Consider the following 22,146-nt stretch of genomic DNA (forward strand, 5'->3'; position numbering starts at 1 on the left):
TCCCTCCCCAATAAAGCTGCCAGGGATGCTAATAGACAACTCCAATCCAAAACAGAGTCCCAGACAGGCAGTCAGTTATGGCAGGGTTTACATGCTATAATGGGTTACAAAACCAAGTCAGGCAGCATCACCAAAAAGTGCATCCCTTCCTGATGAGTTCAATATACTCTATGCATATTTTGATCAGAAATGTCACCAGCCATCCTGGCTTCCTCCAGTTGTTGCAAAGGTAAGATGAGTCTTCCAAAGAGTGAACCCATAAGAAAGCATCTGGCCCAGTTGGTGTCCTTGGTCATGACCTTAGACCCTGTACATATCAGCTGCCAGGGTATTTACAAACCCCTTTCTGTTTGAATCTGAAGTTCCCATCTGCTTTAAGAAGATCACTGTCCTTCCAGTACCTAAGAAAAGCAAGGTATCATGCCATAATGATTACTGTCCAGTGGCTCTGACATCTGCTATCATGAAGTGTTTCAAGAGGCTGGTGATGTCATGCATTAACTCCAGCCTCCCAGACAACTTCAAACATTGCAACTCACCTACTGCTGAAGCAGCTGCCACAGTCATGGCTTACCAACACACCTACTTCCTTAGGAGACTAAAGAAATTCGGCATGCCCCTTTTGACCTCAACAATTTCTATTGATGCACAACAGAAAGCATCCTATCTGAATACATCATGCCTTGGCATGGCAACTGATCTCCCCATAACTGCAGAGTGTTGTGGACATAGATCCAGCCTCCCCTTGATTTACTTTGTTTATATTTCTCGCTGGCTTGGTAAAGCAGGCAGCAAAATCTTCTCCCCCAGAACCTACCATGCACCTCCCCCCACCACTGAGTAGAAGATATAAAACTTGACAGCATTTACCATCACGCTCAAAGTCAGCTTCAATCTGGGTGCTATAAGACTACAGAATGGTTCCCTAGTATCATAAGGTGGACCCTTAACCTCACAGTCTACCTTGCTGTGACCTTGTACTTTATTTTCTATCTGCACTGCACTTTCTCTTTAACTGTAATACTTTATTCTGCATTCTGTTGATGCTTTACCTTGTACTACCTCAGTGCACTGTGGTAATGAATTGATCAGTAGAGATAGTATGTAAGACAATTTTTTCACTATACCTTGGTTCATGTGACAATAATAAACCAATCCAAACTTGTCCAAATTTCTTTTACTGTTTATTATTGTACCTGCCTCAACCACTTCCTCTAGCAGCTCGTTCCATATACCTGATGATGAGTTGCATATTTTGGGTTATCTAGCATCTATTAGAATATGCTAGACAACCCAGACTGTGCAAGACATCTTCACGTTCTGTGTGCATATTCAGAACGTGAAAATATATTGCATGGTTTGGGATGCTTGTCATTCCCTATAATGTGTGAGTACTGTGGAGGGTTGTCCGTTGACAGTAAGGTCAAAGCCAGGGACCTCTACCATGGGATTCGTGATGATGTATGTTCGGCATTTCCCAAATGTCCCTCCATTTGGATAAATCTGTGCTTTTAGCACTGATATTGGCTGCTTGTTAGAGTAGCTGGTGTGATTTTAAGTGTTTTTAGTGGTCTTGCTAACTCTTTGTAACTGAGGAGTTTGGTGTCTAGTTACCGAGAAGTGAGTCGGCTACAGAGGAGTGACTGATTACAGGATATTAACTGGTTGTAGGACACTGATTGTTACCAGATAGTGACTGAGTAGAGAGCAGTAATTGCCTAGCAGACAATGATTGGTTCCAGAGCACATTGTTGAGTAATAGTTGATTGCAGTGCAATACTGACTGATCCGTAGACACCAACCTTGACAATTCATTAGGGCTGTCTCCACAGATGCTGCCTAATCTGCAGAGTATATACTCTGGATACTAGGGTACCTCCGTTAATTGCCAGGATTGTTTAAACATTACAGGGTATTTTAATTTATGCTAAACATGTTCATAAACACCTACTCTCAAATGTCAATAACACTGGACAACAAAGATTTTACTTCCTGAATGCTTTTCAATAGCTTTCAATAGATCCATTTAATGTCAGAGAAATGTATATAACATACATCCTGGAATTCTTTTTCTTCAGAAACATCCAGAAAAACAGAGGGGTGCCCCAAAGAATGAATGACAGTTAAAATATTAGAACCCCAAACCTCCCACTTCCACACACAAGCAGCTGCAAGGCAATGACCCCACCTCTCCCACCAGCAAAAATGCATCCATTTGGACAAATCCACTGTGCCTTATGGATTTTGGGCTGAGGATCCAGATGAAGATGCCATGATGCATGAGCCAGGAACAGAAAACAACACTGATACTGATACAGATTTTGAACCATTGATGTTGAATGAGGCCCGTCTGATAACTTAATGTGAGTTAAATGACCTGGTCAGTTACTTGGGTTTGTCAAAGTCTAAAGCAGAACTCTGGGTTCAAGCCTACAAGGATGGAAACTGCTGTCACCAGGCACAAAAATTTCCATGAAGGATTTTGATATTTGTGACACATGTTCCCCAGAATAACTGATGCCAAGATTAAGGAAGGCATTTCTGTTCGCCCGTAAATCAAAGAGGTCATAAATTACAGGCAATTTGAAGAACTTCTAGTAGGACCAGTGAAAATCACATGGAAGCCATTCAAGGATGTTGTTGAAATTTTTCTTGCCATCTACAAAGCACCAAACTGTATGCAGCTGGTTGACAACATGCTTCCAACATAAAAAACCATGAAGTGCAACATGTCACTGAAGATTTATTATATGCATTCCCTTTGAGACTTCTTCCCTGCAAATCTTGGCACTGTCAACGATGAGCATGGTGAAAGATTTTGCCAGAACATTGCAGTCATGGAGAAACGGTATCAGGACAACTGGAATCTATTAATGCTGGCTGATTATTGTTGGACACTTAAGTGAGAAGCTTCAGATTCTGCGTACAAATGAAAGTCATCAACAAAACGTTTTTAGCTTTGTTGAACTATTGCAAAACTTCAGCACTGTTATGTAATTAAATGCATGATATTCAATAAAATTAATTTCTTTTCTCCAAATTCCTACACGATGTAAGTAGTCTGAAATTATATTTGTATTCAGCTTCAAGTGGTCTATTATAAACAAAAATAAAAATTCTGTGGAAGCAACACTTTTGAAAAAAATGCTGTCCAGTGTAAGCTGTAACATGCAGTTAATAATTCAGACAATAGTACAGCTTAAACAAAAGTTATTAATTTTGTTTTGGGCTTTTTAAGGGACTGCTTTCTTTTTACCCTATGTAAGTGTGCAATGTTTTTCTTCAAGAACTTACCCAGTTTCTTACATAAGTTGCAGTTCAATTCTATTTTTGCTGTCATTCTTTGTGGAACGTTTTAAATAGTAGCTCAATATGTGAAAAATTAGTCTTTTCTCACTTTTGATCGTTTGATAACCAACTGATAAAAAAGATACAAATTTTGTGATGTGTCACATGCAAAGCATGCATGTCAAATAATTGTATGAAGGTAACCCAAAGCTATCCAAGATTTTTTTTTTGAAGAACTGGCATTTTGTAACTTCTCAGCAAATTTAACTGTAGTACAAGGGTCAAAGCTGGCTCACGGACTTTCACTCCAAACACAAGATTTTAGGATACGTTCAGTAATCATTCCAGCTCGTTTATGTAGTATGCATTGTCACTTGAAGGCACTTACATTAGTCATTCTGTTGTAAGTTCAGGGCTGTGTTTTGGATTAAAATTATTTGCTAAATCAAATTTTAATGTAACCTGTTTGCAACAAAATAGTACAATATTAAAGTTGCATTTAAGAAAGCTGATTTTTCAGGTAGTTTAACAATTCCACAACCTTTGGACTCATTTTCAAGGACTCTACAACTCATGCTGTCAAAGTTTATTTATTATTATTATTTTGTTTATTTTCCTCTTTTTGTATTTGCACAGTTTGTTGTCTTTTGCACACTGGTTGTTTGTCCGTCTGTGTGTGCAGTTTTTTATTCATTGTTGTGTTTTTTTTGCATTTACTGTGAATGTCTACAAGAAAATAAATTTCTGAGTAGTCTATGGTAACATATACAGTATGTACCTTGATAATAAATATACTTTGAACTTTGAAATTGAACAATGTAGAATTTTTAACCTTTAGATCTGGGAATACACTTTGTTTTTTATTCAGTGCAATTATGTATTAGAGTAATTAGAGCAATGCAATTACGTATTCTTTTTGCTAAGCAAAATAAAAGCTTATTGGATTAAGTAACACATCAGCATTTTGCCTGTATTGAATTAGGCATGCTTATCATAAACAGGTAGATAAAGTTTATTGGGTATATCCAGATTTTTGGCAGCCAATGGCTGCAACACAAGTATCCTGGGTAATGATAGTCTTTATCTGTCAGATCTACATATCTTGAAAAGAGATATCATCAGTGGATTAAATTGTTTGTGTTAACTACAGTGAGTTCTCTTTATTTTATACTTCTACATGCCACCATTATCTCTTGGCTATTTACAATATACAAGGCCATAATGCAAATGTTGTTCTTGGGATCATTTTGAGAAACTTCCTACAGGATTAGAATCCAGAATAATCTGCTTCAAGGAGAAACACTGTCCGTGTAGCTTCATAGTCACAATTTTTTTTTCAGGTCAGAAACAACAAAGTATTTTGAAGTAGTTTTTGGTAATGAAGGATGTGTGTCATCGGTAGTGGAGGAGACTTGTTCAAGCTGTCTAGAAGATGCAATGAATCACTTTGGTTGCAAGATTGCAAAATCAACTGAAGTGGATTTGTAAATCCTTTCTATTTAGTGTTTTGTTGATTTCAAAATGGCTTCTTTTTGATTTCTAAGATCTAAAATGGCTTCACAGGTTATGTAGAGTACATGCATAATGGTGAGGTTAATGTTTGGGATACTGTGACCGCAATCCATTTCTATTCAGTAAAGCATAATTTCATAACAATCTAATTGTTTCCATGCATACAGTATCTTAATTTCAACATATGGTTATATTCAAGAAAGTAGCAGTAAAGGGTAAAATCATGTTTGGTACAGGAAGAGTTATATTATGTTGGGAAAAACACTGATAGCCTGGTTGAAATTCCTTATGTAATAAATATGTGCCATGTATCTTTTATAACAATACTGTGCATTGCTGGAAAATAGTGTATAACAACTGAGTGCATTGTTTCAGCTTTTTTTGTGGCATGGACTGAAAGTGTAAGAGATGAAGACCTTTTCCCCGTAGATTTTGTTAAATGGAGACTAGTAATATTACACCAGTGCACAAAGCATGTTATTTAATGAATAGTATGGAAAACAGAAAGCCAGCAAACTGAAGAATACAAATAGAACAAAAGAGATCTAATATCTTTATTTATTATCAAAAATGTATAGTTTGAGGTTGTATGTAGTTTATATTGTTTGATGGAGTATTTATTAAAGCATCTATAAATTTGATAGAAAGTACTTATTGATAACAGATCTTATTCTATATTTCCTTTTACAATTCACTGTAGAACAAAATATTACCTGTAATACCCTCGTACAAAATAATTGCAACAGTTGAAATAGAAATAGAAATATTGGAACTGCAACAAAACATGCCAGATATTTATAACAAGTTCAAAGGACATTTAGTATCAAAGTATGTATACATTATACAACCTTGAGATTCGTCTTCTTACAGGCAGCCACAAAACAAAGAAACCCCAAAAGAACCCATTAAAGAAACACTGTCAAGCACCCAATCTGCAAAAGAAAAATCATGCAAACAATAAAAGTAAGCAAATAGCATTTAGAATGAAAGTGAATCTTCAGACATGAATCCCGGAGCCGCCTCAGTGCAGCTCAGAATGTAGTAAATGCTACGGAGCTGTGACCAGAATCAGCCTGACCCTGACCCTGACCCCTGGTCATGACACCCTGCCTTTTCAATCCATCTGGCTTGGTGTTCAAATCGTACAAATTCAGGTTGCTCTAGGACCCAGGCCCTGTTGCATAGATACGCTCTGGCCCTAGTCCCCACTGCCACATTTCTGCCTGTACCTGACCTTTGCAAATCAGTCTGGCAATTAAGCCAATCAAATCTCGCTCTCAATTTAGACGCACGGGCCTTGAATCTGCCTCTCCACTGCTCCAACTTTGTTCCGCTCTGCTCACCTTGACTTCGCCTCGAATCTGCCACGACCTTGCTCTGATTTCGCCTTGCACCTGCATGCTTTGACCCTCGACTCAGCCTTGCCTTCCTTTCCCTCTTCATTGTTTGTGGTGATTGTTTACCATATTAATTTTTACAGAGAAAGTGTTATTAATAAAGTATTTAGATGTATTCCTTGTTTTGTCAACCACCAGTAAGTAGTTGCTGCAGTTCAGCAGTGACAGATTAAACTGGAAATTCACAAACAACTGTAGTGAAAAAGAATGTTAGTTTGCCATTTCTCAAGTGTGGGCTATATTTATGTGTATTTGTTCTTTATTTCTACTCTTTTGTCACTCTCCTGAAGAATAGTAGCTCTTGCCTGACAAATGCTGACCTGTCTGAAATGCTGCTTTATTTGGAATATCCTTCTACATTAAGTTTATCGTCCAGTGCAATGATAACCTGGGCTTCTGTGAAATGTATCTAAATCCATCCTCCACTTTAGAGTGGTTACTTATTAAACAGGAGCACGTTTCACATTTAGTACCTATTCCGAAATGTCTGAATAGTAAATAAAATCTAAGTGATTCAAGACAGATAAATTAGAACTAATGAAAGATCTCCAGCCTGATGATCTATGTTCCCAGATGGTGCCTGAACTTTTGAGTGTTTTCCATTTTTAATCATTCAAATTTCCAGCAAATGAAATTTTTAATTTTGCTTTTAAAAATATGGGTTAAATATCTATTTGTGACTCTTTGCAGAGGAGAGGAAGCAGAATGGTAGCATTTTTCTTTTAAAACAAGGCTAGTTTATCATAAGGATGTGGACCTTTTGTCTGCCTTGACATAAGAAAATTCTGAGAGTCTGAGAAAACAAGACTGTAGTGATCTCAGTTTATATTGCCACTGTTAGCACAGCGGAAGGCGACACAGTGAGTGTAAAGTGATAGAATAAGGGAAGGGGAAAGGTTGAATGAAAATTTAAAAAAACTGCAAATGCTGGAAATTCAAAATAGAAATAGACAATGCTGGAATTACTCAGCAGGTCAGGCAGTGTTTGCAGGAAGAGAAACACAGTTAATGTTTAAGATTGAAGACTCTGTTAGAACTGGGAAGGAGAGATAAGGAGCTGCTTCTTAAACAGAGGCCTGGTCCGTACCACACCACCAACCAACTGATTTGTCTGGCTGAACTTTTTCTCACATTAAACAACTTTTTCACCTCCATTCACTTTCTCCAGATCAAAGTAACAGTTATGAATTTTAGTTATATCTGAATTTTCTGGGACGTGTGGAACCATCTTTGTTCCAGTCCTACCTGGAGCTACTCCCTCAACTCCATTTTCCTGTATATCAGGATGCTGCATCCTGTACTGATGCATAACTTGGCTATTCATTAAGTTTGCTGCCAATTTCTACATCTGCCCTCACCATCATGTGGTCAACCTTTGACTTTTCCTTTCCTTTTCTGACTCCATTGGAGAGACAGGCTAACTACTAAAAGAATTATGAGCCTACTCAATCCCACAGCTGCCTCCAAGACTCTGTCCTAGACATCCTCCTGTAACATTTTGCTGTCAGTCTCAGCGTTTGCTGAATTTTGGTGGCCAGTGGTGATATCCACTTTTTGTTTAATATTTTGTTGGCAGCCCTGGTGGTTTATGATTTTCTTAGGGAGCAGGTTAATTACAGATGATTTCATGTACAACCTGACAATCTCACACTTGGAACTCTGAATAACTGAACGTTGTGTAGTCATTGGTGGATGTCCACACTTCTGACCTGAAGGTGGTTATGTCTGGAACACGGCTCTGAGAAACTCTTGGAGTGACTGACCTCAGACAATTGGAACTAGTTGTGTATGGTGCAACTTCTGCCCATGAGGCAGTCTCTCCTTAGCTTCCTTTGACTTCACTTTGATACCACATTTTATTGTGAAAAGAGAGCACTCTCACCTCCCCACTGGACCTTAACCCTGCTACCAATGTTCATACCAAGGCTATGGTAAGGGTGACAGATCCTGGCGGAACACAAATTGAGCATCTGTGAGAAGATTACTAATAAATAATTGCTGCTTGATTGTAGTATTGGCAACATATTTTATTATCGTACTGATAACTGCAAGAAGATTTACAGGAAGGACATTAACCAGACAGCCCTGCTTTTATGCTCAATGGATATTTCTCTCTGTTGTTTAGGTGAAAGTGTTGAAGCTCCACTGGGAAAGCTTAAGCAGAGACACAGCTTGTACCGGAGTCTGTCTTCAGAATTACAGCTAAACTGTTGATTAGCTCCACAGCCTGTGTTGTGCCCAATGGGGTGATTCCTTAATATCCTTAACATGAGAATCAGAATTGATAGGAAACCTACAGTGATTGTTTTCATAACAAAGCTTAACTGAACTTCTGTGACGAGCAGTAGTGAGTGGATGATTCTCAGCTTTGCGAGTGTTTGGACATCAAGATCCAAGGAATTATTGACTCGATCATCAGAGCAGTTGATAGGCAGTGCCTTGCACTCAGCATCCATGTGACAAAGCTCCACTCAGCTGTACAACACGGGCACTCAACAATAAAGATTAACAATGAGACCCAACAAAATGCAGACCATTTCCCAAATCCAGTTTTGGCCTTAGTGCACCAGCATACACTTTGGTTGACTGAAGAAAAGGATGTTTGAAGATCAAGACATCAGACCTGATACAAAATCCAACATCTACCAGGCAGCAGGGATCTCAGCATCTGAAACCTGGACTTGCCATCGGCAGTGCTTAGGCTCATAGAATAGTATAGCATGAAAACCAGCCTCAGTTTACCCATACTGACCATGGTGCCTACCAGACTTCAGTTTGGCCCATCTCCCTCTAAGTCCCACCTATCCACGTACTTGCCCAAATGTCTTTTTAATATTAATATTGTACTTGCCTCAACCACTTTCTCTGGCAGCTTGTTCCACATAGTGGTCACCCTCTGTGTACTGAAGTTACCCTCTAGGTCCCTTTTACCTCTTTCACCTCCTCACTTAAACCTATGCCCTCTAGTTTTTGATTCCCTTTCTTGGGAAAATATGTGCATTCACTCTACCTATGCCCCTTAGGATTTTATACACCTTTTATGAGGGCACCCCTCAGTCTGTAATGCTCCAACGAATAGAAGTCCTAATCTGTATAAATTTATTGTGTGCACAACTATTTCATAATATGATCCGATATTTTAGATAGTTCATCTCTGTTAAAAGGTTGGAGAACAGAGCATTAGTTATTCATTCGTCAGTGGACAATAACAGTTTTGCATTTGCCTGCTTTTTGGTGATACTTTGTTCTCCTTTCCCCTCCTACTCTTGCAACGAAGACCCAAAGCTAATGGAGAGACAATCAGGTCAGGATTGGATGGGTCTACCAGTTTACGTATTCACCTGCCAGAATAACAGAATACTTACTAAGATTTGTTTTTCATTTTGCTTCAAAAAGTAAGTTAATTGCATGAAAGCCATATTTAGGAAAGAGGGAACAGTGAAGACTGAGAGACTGAAGGACTGTGGTTCATAACCAGTAGTAATGAAGAGAACTGAATGATTCCTCAGATGACTTAGGTGTTTATTAATTCAAGCAGATCTGGAAATCTCAGTAAGTAACTAAAGAACACTTAATTATATTCACTTCTGGGAGGAGACTTTTTAACTCATGAATGATTTCATCACCTTTGAGATTTTCATTTTTCTTATTCATGAAAAAGTTACCTGATTTGTTGAAAACCTCGTTGTATTTCAAACAGTGCATAAGAATATAATTAACATGTAACACACTTAATTAGTTTTGTGGTATGATCGAACCTTGAATTCTATTCCAAATCCTACCTTTAAACAAATCCTACTGACCCTCCTACACCATGTTGTTGCATGTGCAACAACGTTAGTGTTGGTACAGTTGAAGCAAGTATGTCTGTAGTTGTAATGGAACTCATTTCCTTCTTTTTTGTCTGGGTATCTTGCAACCTTCAGGACTTAATATCGAATTCTACACTTCAGGTAATTTTATTTCTCAGCCCATATCTGTTTTCCATCTGTGATACTGGCTGAATTTGTTTTTTTTCCCTTTCTTTCTTTCTAAGAGTGAAGGAGCCCTCCTCTTTTGCATTTCACAACTCCTATGTTCTCTGTCTATGTTCTCACTCTCTAGTCACTCATTGATGATAACATTGTTAACGTCATATCATCATAGTCACCCTGGTGTTCCACTATCAAAGATATCACTCTCCCTACAGCGTAACATGCTGCCTTTGTCTCAATAGAGACAAAAGGTCTTTGACCTGAAACATTGACTCTTTTTCCCTTCCCACATATATGCCTGACCTGTTGAGTATTTACAACTTTTTCTGTTTTCCTTTCCCTTCTTTACTGGGTGAGCCTATCAATCGATAAGAAATGTGATTCCCTGCTGAGGTATCTGTCATTGCGATTCATGACCCTCTAATTCTCAGATGCTTCTCAACTGAGATCCTTACAGTTGCCCTAATTTTTTTTTTAACTGGAAAGGGGTTAGCCCACAGAGTCTGCACCAATCATCAAGTGCATGTTTACACTAATCTTATTTTATTTTCCCCAAATTCCTAACATCTACCCCAGATTCTACCTTTCCCCTACACAATAGGGGCAATTAACTTATCTCTTCTCCACTCTTTGCATGTGGAAGGAAGTTGAAAGCAGACAAAACCCATGTGATCACTGGGAGAATGTGCAGACTCCACTCAGACAGTACAGTATTCAGGATTGAACTGTAAGGCAGCTGTACAGCTCTATGTTACTTCAGGCTTCTGCTTTCATTCATTGGACCTGCTTTCTTGTTACAATGAACAACATCCTTGACTTGTTCCTTCAAAAGGCAAATGGTTAGAAGTACAGTCCTGGTCCATAGTGCTAAATGCAAAGCAGAGTGGATTCATTGTACTTTGTGTCTGTGACTCATTGAATTCAATTCAAAGGAAGCTTAAATAATTTTAAAAATGGTTCAAAATATATGTATTTAATGATGTATTTAAATGACAGACATTAATTTGAAATACTTGAGATGATGTAAAGTTTGAGAAAACAAAAAGCATTCATTTCCACTGAGATTTCCAGTTCAGTTTGCTGATCCCATTTAAACGAATGGAGCTATACATTCATGACTGACATTAGATGTTCATCTCAGAACTCTCAGAAATGGACAGGAAATAAGTTGACTTGATCCAGAGCGACTACTTAAAAAAAAAACTGAGAGGCCGCATGTAAATTGCATCTGCATGATATGCTTGAGCTTCAATCCTGGTCCAGATTTGGAGTAGGAGCCCAGGTGTGCTGACAACTGACCTCCAACTCTTTGTTGTAAGGTGTAGATGTGAAGGTCAAGAACAAGCTCACCTGTGCACAATAGTTCTCACTGATTGTTTATTGAATCACTAGGGAGTGACTAGTACAGTCCAAGCATGATGTATTCAAATTGTAGAACAATGTATTTCTGATGAAGGATTACGGCCCGAAACATCAACTGTTTACTCTTTTCCATAGATGTTGCCTAGCCTGCTGAGTTCCTCCAGTATTTTGCCTGTGTTGCTTGGATTTCCAGCATCTACAGATTTTCTGGACACTGTATATCAATCTGCTTATGCTCATCTGTTCAAAGAGAAAAATATGTTTCTGATTTTGTTCTATCATGCATCATTGAACCATGGTTTCATCAAGAGTAGCAACAAAGTTATCAACACTTTATACTGATGTTGGTCTTGAGAAGATAAAGTCCTGGAAACTTGCTTGTGAGGGAAAGGTTCGCCCATCAGACCAGCTTGGATCCACCAGTGCAAAATTCTGTCCCCCTTGCAGCAAAAAGAATCCAACACAGTAGAACATGTTTTGTACATTCAATACAATTAAATCACAGGCATTTGGTCCTGCCATTGTTGAACAAGTGTAAAATAGTTTGTGCGTCATGGAAATTGGTCAAATGGTGGGATACTGGTGGAAGCAGTTACAGTGGAATGAGATAGGGCGGGTATTGGGATTTCAGTTGTGGGTTGGGTGACAGCAGGATCTTCAATGTCTGTTTAGCTGAAGAAATGTATGATTGATTCCTGGGGGAGAGTTGAGATTGAGACTTTGGGGTGAGGCTGGCAAAGTCTCTGCTTGGATAAGTGGCAGTCTTGGTTGCAAGGCAAAGTCATGGTGAAGGTTCAGTTTTTGCATGCCTGCAGAAGTATAGTAGTTGGACACCTTTGAGCAGACAACCCTAGCACCAGAAGTCAGCAAAGGTGGCCATACTCAAGGGAATAGTTCATTTAAAGTAAGTTCTCCTGCACATAATCTCCAACTATTTTTATAGCATCAGCATCAAAGTGGTTGCTAACTGGTTGGAACAATGAACATACTGTAGCTTTATAAATTCAGTTTTTAATTTAAGTGAGCATTTGATGCTGAACCTCAAAACAGCAGTGCCAGTAAACTCGGTGAATTACCATTTTCCTTGGGTACCTTATGAAGAACCTTGTTAATGTTCTTGAGTTTCTTCTAAGATTAAAACAAAAATCTATATTTCCTGAACATGCTCGGGTTTATTGATTGAACAATTACGAAACATTGGAGCTGGTTATCCCATACAATCCTTGCTAGTGTTTGGTGACGTATTATTGTTTCTTTTGGTTTTCAGCTCTTCAGCAAGTAAAGGAAACCCATGCTTGGATACAATAGAGAATTGTACAGTGTTGCCACTCAGCATAGAATATTAATATCTGCTAAGATATTATTGGTTAGGATATTTAACCAAGTTTGGATAGTGGCATGTCCTGTTAGAACTGTAATGAAAAACTGGTTTGTAAAAATAAACTTGAATTTTAATTGCTGCTCTATATTTTCAGGCATTTTGGATCCAGAAAAACTTACATTTAGGTGTAGCTAGTGTTTCCTCTGCTTCATGGCACCAGAGACCCAGTTTCAGTCCTGACCTCCGATGCTGTCTGTACGAAGTTTCTACATTCTTCCTGTGATCATGTGGATTTCCTCTGGTTGCTCCGATTTTCGTCCACATCCTAACTGCTGTTATATGAAAGCAGCATCCATCATCAGAGATCCCCACCACCTAGATCGTGCTCTCTTCTTGCTGCTGGCATCAGGTAGAAGGTACAAGAGCCTCAGGACTTGCCCCAGCAGCTTCAAGAACAGTTACTAACCCTCAGCCATCAGGCTCTTGAATAAAAGGGGATAAGTACACTCACTTGCCCCATCATTGAAATGTTCCTACAACCTGTGATCTCACTTTAAGGACTCTTTATCTCATCATCTCATCTTCTCATTATTTATTGCTATTTATTTATGTTTGTTGTCCTCTGCACTCTAGCTGATCTTTCACTGATCCTCTTATAGTTCCTGTTCTGTAGATCTGCTGGGTATGCCCGCAAGAAAATGAACCTCGGGGTTGTATATGCTCTGACAATAAAATTTACTTTGAACTTGATATGCTCTGATAAGAAAATTTACTCTGGTCTGCCAATGGGGGGTTAATTAGCTCCTGTAAATTGCCCCTCATGTATAGGTAAGTGGTAGAATCTAGAAAATATAGAAAGGGATTAAGGTGAGTGAGTGGCTGATGTTCAACACAACCTAAATGGGTTGAAGGGCCTTTTTCTGTGCTATATGATTCTGTAGCTCAAAATCACGAAACCTAGGCATAAATCTGCAAACTAACAGAACACTGTAAACATTTTCTTGCCACAAATGCTTCTGATGTAACTCGTATGGAGGTGTACAGGGGATGCTGCAGTATAGTTGCTGAAGTAGGCAAATATTTGCCTGAAGGATGTGCTCTTTAGAACAATGAGTGGTCAGACATTTGACATGTTGGTTTTAAGCCAGTATTCATGAACATGGTGCCAAAATAAGTAAACTTACACGTGCATCCTTTTGCAGGCTCTGCAGCCATCTGTTAGTTTATAGAGTGCACTCACCGCAGTTAGATTGCATAGCATATTTGACTGAACTTTTTTTTAAACTGGCTGTTCTAATATACATTGGGGAATGTTACCCCTAAGACCGATCAGTGTTGTAACTAACAGAAGCGGATGTATGTTGCAATGTGTGTCAAATCTGAGCAATATAGAAAACACAAGTTGCTTTTTGCTTTTTTTGTCCCCCAGAAAGTGCCAAGGGAAATTAACACCATGGATTAGTAAAATAAGGAATTTTTCTTCACAAGAATGTAATGAAATGTGCAGTAATTGCAACAACCGTTCAGTTACTTTGAGATTAAAGCTGTGATAAATTAGATGATTAACAAGTCTTTTAGCTAGAATTTTGTCTGCTATTTATTTATTTTCTGTCTTTTTCAAATAATTGAGCAACTTACACCAGGAATTGTATTTATATGCAAATTTGGAAATATTAAGACTGGACAGCTTCAATAAAAGACTGCTTTTAGTACATTTCAATCTTACGCCTGACTGAATATTCATGCAAAACCGAACAAACACATGGACCACAAATGTTAATGTGATTATTTAAGTTTAAATTTACAACTTTGATTATTTTCGCCTTAACATAGATTGTGGATTTCATTTCTGAAAACAGAAGCAATACTTGGGGTTCAGTTGACATGCACGTTTAGACCAAAAAGTGCACATTTACAAAGTTTCAAAGTAAATTTATTATCTAAGTACGTATACATCACCATATACCACCTTGAGGTTAATTTTCTTGGAGGCATTCGCAGTGCAACAAAGAAATATGATAGAATCAATGAGAAAACTATGCACAAAGACTGACAAACAACCTATGTGCAAATGAAGACAAACTGTGCAAGAACATAAAAAAGTAAATAAATAATACTGATAACGTGAGTTGTGGAGTCCTTGAAAGTGGTGTGGGACCTAAGGCTCCTGTACCTCCTTCCCAATGGCAGGCAATACAGGTGTAGAAAAATGGCACCCACAGCTTAAGACCATATCTGTGGTCTGAATTTCATTGGATATTATGGTGTGCAGTGCTAATGTGATGCCATCACTACCTTTTTGATGTTCAGTGTCTTAGCTGTCTTATCAATACAAAGTTGAATGCACAAGTGACCACCTACCAGTCAAATTTAAAACTTCTTCTTTAATTATATGTTAATTGTTGGTAGATTTATTTCAGCTGGTGCTTGGACTAGAGGTTAGTGTTTTCTGTAGTTGCTTCAAGTTTCAAAAGTCTGAAGTAACAGTATGCCAAGTGCTGAAAGATTTACTGCTGACTTCAAGGATTCTGCACACTCATGTTCCTAGACATGGATGCATTAGTTTGCATACCCTTTCTAGTTCAGTGTGACCAGCAGAATAGTGATCATTCAATAAAAGACATTCTCCTGAAAAAGGAAAGAAGAGTCCATATCCATTCAAGGTGCTGGAGGTGCAAACCTTTCCCTCAGTTGTATTGTGGGAAAAAGATTAAGTCATATGATCTTCAGCAGAAATGTCCTCATTGAAACTTACCACCTGTAGCTCTACTGCAAGCATTGTATCACTAGTGACTGCAAGTTTGTTACAGCAATGAACCATAGCAATGCATCCGGCTTTTTCCAGGCAGGAGCTGAAAATAGTTGCACCATCTTATAATTTATATTTGTCTGTTGTGTATAGGAAGTTGGTGAAATCTTTAATATCTTCTTTGAGGGAAGCTACAAAGAGAATTATCTGGGATTGCAGACATCTACATGCTGCAGTTTACAACTGACTGCATCCAAATCTCTCTACTGGTATAGACAGTAGATCCTTCAGATTTTTTTAATGTACATGAAAGCATTGAAACATGTAGTGAAATGCGTCATTTGCATCAACGACCAACACAGTTTGAAGATTGTACTGGGGACAGTCCATAAGTGTCACTACATTTCTGGCACGAACATAAAATGCCCACAATGCACTAACTCTCACTATACATCTTTGCAATGTGGGAGAAAACCAGAACACCCTGAGGAAACCCATGTGATCATGGAGAGAATGTCAAACTCCTTACAGACAGTAGAGGGAACTGAACCCCGATTATTGATTACTGGTGCTGTAAAGGATTGCATTTGTCACTACTTCGGCACTCAGAGCCACAGAACCATAGAACACTACAGCACAGAAACAGGCCTTTTGGCCCTTCTTGGCTGTGCCGAACCATTTTCTGCCTAGTCCCACTGACCTGCACCCGGAGCATATTCCTCCATACACCTCTCGTCCTTGTACGGCCAAGTTTTTCTTAAATGTTAAAAGTGAGCCCGCATTTACCACTTCATCTGGCAGCTCATTCCACACTCCCACCACTGTCTGTGTGAAGAAGTTCCCCCCCCCATGTTCCCTTTAAACTTTTCCCCCCTCACCCTTAACCCATGTCCTCTGTTTTTTTTTTCTCCCCTAGCCTCAGTGGAAAAAGCCTGCCTGCATTCACTCTATCCATACCCATCATAATTTTATATACCTCTGTCATTCTCTGCAGACTTTTGAAACTTGAAACAACTACAGAAGACACAAATCTGTAGTCCAAGTTACAGCTGAGATAAATCAATCTGCAATTAACATATAGTTAGTGGAAGAAAGTTATAAACTCAACTGGTAGGTGGTAACTGTATATTGTTAACATAACTAAGACAGTGAGCACTAGAAATGGTGCTGGCATCAAATTAGCACTGCACAGAATCAGGATCAGGTTTAATATCAGTGGCATATGTCATGAAATTTGTTGTTTTCTGGCAGCAAAGTACAATACATAGTAATAATAAAAAGAATAAATTACAATAAGAAATATATAAAAAATTAAATTAAGTAAGTAGTGCAAAAAGAGAGCAAAAAGTAAATAGTGAGCTAGTGTTCATGAGTTCAATGTTATTCAGAAATCTGATAATGGAGGGAAAGAAGCTGTTGCTGAAATGTGAAGTGTGTGTCTTCAGGCTCCTGTATCTCCTCCCAGATGGTAGCAATGAGAAGAGGATATGTCCTGGGTGATACAACCAGTTAGAATGCTCTCCATGGCATGGTCTGTGCACCAAGATGGGTTAATCAGAAAGCATATTCCATCTCCAGTACCTTTAAAAGATTTGAGCTGTCCTGTCTTTGTAGAGATTGGTGAAGCCATCGGACTACCGTGTTACATCCAAAATGGCAGTATGAGCCATGTTTCTGTAAAGCAGAGTACGTAGCAGTCACTGTTGTCCCTCTGCTCCTGCAATCTTGCTCTGAGGTCTTCAGTTTTATTTTCCAGAGACTGTGCATTTACTAACAGGATAGTCAGTAGTGGAGGTATAAAGCAATTGCATTTGAATCATATCTGTGGACTGACTTGGCTTCCGTGTTTCCATTTTCGTGAAGGGGAACTGAATTCGTGAACTGTGTCTGCAGTCTGGGAATCACCAATATTGCTGTATATGAGTATCAATGGATTTTTTTAAATGACTTAAAACGATGTTGCTGTGAAGTACCCATGGCATCACACACCAAGCAACTTTGCAACTCAGAAATATAGAAAACTTGCAGCACAATAGAGGTCCTTTGGCCCACAATGTGCCGAACATGTACTTACTTAGAAATTACCTAATGTTACACATAGCCCTCTGTTTTTCTAAACTCTACGTACCTATCCAGGATCATTATCCGCCTTCATCACTGTCGCTGGCAGCTCATTCCAGGCACTCACCACTCTCTGCGTGAAAAACTTACTCCTGACATCTCCTCTGTATCTACTTCCAAGCACCTTAAAACTGTGTCCTCTCATGTTAGCCATTTCAGCCCTTGGAAAAAGCCTTTGACTCTTCACATGATCAATGCCTCTCATCATCTTATATACCTCTATCAGGTCACCTCTCATCCTCCGCCGCTCCTAGGAGAAAAGGCCGAGTTCACTCAACCTATTCTCATAAGGCATGCTCCCCAATCCAGGCAACATCCTTGTAAATCTCCTCTGCACCCTTTCTATAGTTTCCACATCCTTCCTATAGTGGGGTGACCAGAACTGAGCACAGTTCTCCAAGTGGGGCCTGACCAGGGTCCTATATAGCTATAACATTACTTCTCAGCTCTTAAACGCGGTTGATGAAGGTCAATGCACTGTAAGCCTTCTTAACCACAGAATTAACCTGCGCAGCAGCTTTGAGTGTCCTATGAACTCAGAGCCCAAGATCCCTCTGATCCTCCACAGTGCCAAGAGTCTTACCATTAATACTATATTCTACCATCATATTTGACCTAGCAAAATGACCCACCTCACACTTACCTGGGTTGAACTCCATCTGCCGCTTCGTAGCCCAGTTTTGCATCCTATCGATGTCCTGCTATAACCTCTGACAGCCTTCCACACTATCCACAACACCCCCAACCTTCGTGTCATCAGACGTACTTGCACTCTGTGCAGTACTCTTGGCCCTTCTGTGCAGTAGCAATTCTGGGATTCTGCTCACTGCTTGCCTGCTAATGGCCTTCCCAGTGTTAAATCCAATGGAAGTCACACTGTAGATGTGAGCTCAAGCTGTAGATGCCATTTTCCAGACCTGGATGGCCTCTAAAAGTATTTCCTGGTGCCAAAAGGCTTCTCAACTGTTATTTGATAAACTTTCCAAGCCAAAACTGACATGGATTCCACTTTCTCCATGTCAGCTGGTGGGTGACCACAGGCAGTGAATAATGTGGTCAGTGACTGGTATTCTGTCAGCAGTGACGATCCTTACATTTTGTAGTACTCTGCACTGTACCACGTATACTTGAGCAGCTCTGCACAATGGCTTCTTGTCCACTTTGCCCTATATTGGAACCGAAGGGGTTTGCAGGTCACCAAAGCAACTGTGACCAGTGAATCAGTCTGCTGCTCCTGCACTAGTACATTGTGTCTTTTACATTTGTCCCTTTGAGGCAACCACATGATGAGTCAGCAAGTTATCCATTGAAGTCATGACTGATAACTCTGATATGTAGTAATCTCGATGCAGGTGCACAGGTTGTAAACAAATCAAACTGCATGCCACATCAAAGCTGTTAGAGCAGAGCGCTGGCCTGCTGGGTCATATACAGCATGGGAGCAGACTCTTCAGTCCAAAATCACACGCTCATACTATTTCTGGCTGGTAAGTCAGAAGAGAGTAAGGTTGCAAGATTTGCTGAATGTGTGAGGGAGGATTTGAGTTGAGGATGTTATCACTTTCATTGGTGGCTTGGCAGTGACTTGCCCAACAATGGCCACCACAATCCTTATTGTTAGCAGACATGCTGCATTTGGTTAATGCTGCCTCTGATTATGTACCATCCTGACTTGCAACCAAGGGGACCAATGCCTGTGCATATTGTGCAATCTTTTAGGGTAATTCTATTATTATTGGCTGATAGTTAGCGGTGTGCAGCCTTTGAATGCCTAGGTGTGCACCCTGCGGTTGTGTTAAAGGTGCAAGGGTAAGGAAATGTATATGAATGTGAGGTATAAACCTTTACTGACAGAGATGATTAGTTGATTAATATTGAGTATCTGGTACAGTGTTAGTTTACAGTCGTCCTGATAGTAAGAAGCTGTATTTATTGACTTCAACCATTCCTGCAGAGTGATTGAACTACCACTGTCTCTCTGTACTTTGCTTGAATTCTTATTTCCCTCTCCTCTGCCCCAGTTCACCACTGTAAGTCCAGAAAAGTTGGAGGCTGCTCTCTCCGACGTTGTGATATTCTCAGATCTGCTTCTGTTATAAAAAGAGTATTAGCCCCTGCTCTAATTTCTGGGCCACATTCCTTTGAAGAGGTACAAAGTAGCTTGAAATGTATTTCATACTAGATAGATACCATGACGTTCTTCATACCCACTAAGATTCTGTTGGCCGTCTAGCTAGCCAGTAGCAGCAGTAGTCTTCACCTGATGTTACTATAGTGAGTAGAGAGCACTAAATTGGTGTTCTGCCTGTATCAAAATCAGTAACTTTTGACTTATCACTAAGCCCATTCAATTTCTATACTCCTATTTTCCAAAGTGAACTTCCTGGCCTTGATGAGTTATGAAATCTCCACCAGTAAACAAAATTGCCTTAAATGCTTACGGATGCTGAATAAAGGGAAGAATGTTTCCAGATGCATTCCTGTAAACTGACTGTGCTCTTCTCAGGTTGTAAAAAAAAGAAGATTGAAAAACAATCAGAGGGGACAACAATATGCATTTTATGATTGTGTAAACTTCGCAAACTTCCAGAGAGGAATATTTGTGAGCCCTGGAATGTTTGAGAACAGGTAGGCAGAGGGTGGATAGCAGTAGGGAGTCACCTCAACAGTGTAAATGAGATCAATGTCTTCAGAATATCATATAGGCAGGGACAAAGCAATATGACTTTGTGGATGAGTTCCAGAGAGCTGGAAATAAAATAATCCAGAGTTAGAGAGTGAGGGTAAACCCGCCAGAAGAGTTTTCTGATTTAAAGATAAAAAAAATCCTAGAGTCTTCCTCTAAATAAAGCAACAAAGGAAGATGGACTGAATATCATGAAAAGTTGCAAGGGCACCATGCAAATAATAATAAGAAACATTCAAACAATATCGATAGCAATCTTGTGCTTATGGTTCACTGCAATCACTTATGTGACTAGATCTCTAATTTCTGCTGAACAGCTTGTATATCAAGAATACAACTGTCAAATTTGCATGACTATTTTCTCTCAAAGTACTTTAGTCTGCCTACTTTTCCTGTTCGTAACTATCCTTAGCCACTCATACATTCAAATTCAAATTAAATCAAAATTAATTTATTAAAGGACAATCAACAAATTAATGCATTCCTGCATGACATGCCAGTTAGTCCCTTATAGATGAAGAGATATCTATAATTTCTTGATTTACTTGGGACTTCCTAGAATGATACAGTTGTCTGTTAGTTAAATAACTATTTCACATAAAGTAATCTATGGCTTCAGGGGTAAAGTTAGGTGGAAGCATACTTTTTAATTAGGTTTCATATTTGCTGTGCAGGTGATCACAATATCCTTTATGTAGTAGATAAATGTCATTTTGATGGCATATCAGCAAGGGTTTCTCAATACTGTAATTGTTCTGTAAGTTAATCCTGCATCATAACTGATAGTGTTTACTTGTTACTTATACTCTGTATTTTTACGTGTATTTTTTTTGCTACTTTCACTCTTGTGATTCTTGTACTAAAAACAAAGAAATGTATCAATGCATTGATTCATCATTTTATTAGAATGAAACTGCTTATGATTTCTATATAAGGATGTGTCTATTATGCATGTTGACTCATTCAAGATGATAGATTTCTTCAGCTCAGGTTGTTGCTCATTAATAGAATGGAAAACGAAACAGAAGCCTTTAACTTCACTACAGATATTCAGACTTGGCTTACTCTACGCTAGGTGCAGGAAGTCTACTAAATTAGATATTTATATTGACACAGCTGGAATGTTCAACATCCTGGCTTTGGTGTTTTGTAATTACAATATTTCTGGCAAATTTATCTTTATAAAATTTGTTGTTTGTGCCAAGAAAGTTTTGGCACACTCAGATCTTTTGGCAGGCACTCTGTACGTGTGCTCAGCATAGGTCAGACATAAAATGGCTGCCAAGCCTTTTTCTTGAAATGTCGACAGCCAGCGTACAGTGTGGAACAGCAGCCAAGTTTGCTTTTAAACAGTTCATTGCTCTTAATGAGGCACAAAAAGGCCTGGACTTTATGTAAAGCAGGACTGCAGGACTTGGCAAGGCAGGATCATTTCCAACATCTGTGAAACTCTCAGCAAAGTTTTTGATACTGGGCAGGATCGTCCACCTCTTTGGGAATTTACATTACATAAAACGTGCATATTGTGCTCTGTTAATTGCTCTCAGTTTCCAGATAAGCCCATTGAAAATACTTTTTTCACAGCATATATTTAGTTCATAATACAGAGCTTCTCTTAAGCGATTGATTTGAAAAGGACACGGATCTAGAAAATTACTTTAGCAGTACAGGCGGTACCCGAGTTTTGCAAGGATTCTGTTCCTGGGGACAATCTGTAGGCTGATTTCTCCATTAGT

At 39.1% G+C, this 22,146-nt stretch overlaps 1 protein-coding gene across 14 annotated transcripts in view; it reads left to right on the plus strand.

The window, feature by feature from the left end:
• Positions 1–22,146, plus strand: part of LOC134347065 (nuclear factor 1 B-type-like) — a 314,847-nt gene that overhangs the window by 139,593 nt on the left and 153,108 nt on the right. The window contains exon 4 of one of the 14 annotated variants that reach the window (XM_063049147.1): positions 2,079–12,057. The exons of the other annotated variants lie outside the window; for them this stretch is intronic. Within the exon in view, the coding sequence (XP_062905217.1) occupies positions 2,079–2,116 (38 nt within the window). The 3' untranslated portion in view covers positions 2,117–12,057. Of the gene's footprint in view, positions 1–2,078; positions 12,058–22,146 lie in introns of those variants that run through there. 14 annotated transcript variants of the gene reach the window in all.

This window comes from Mobula hypostoma, chromosome 5 (assembly GCF_963921235.1).
Source record: "Mobula hypostoma chromosome 5, sMobHyp1.1, whole genome shotgun sequence".
Lineage (NCBI taxonomy): Eukaryota > Metazoa > Chordata > Chondrichthyes > Myliobatiformes > Myliobatidae > Mobula > Mobula hypostoma.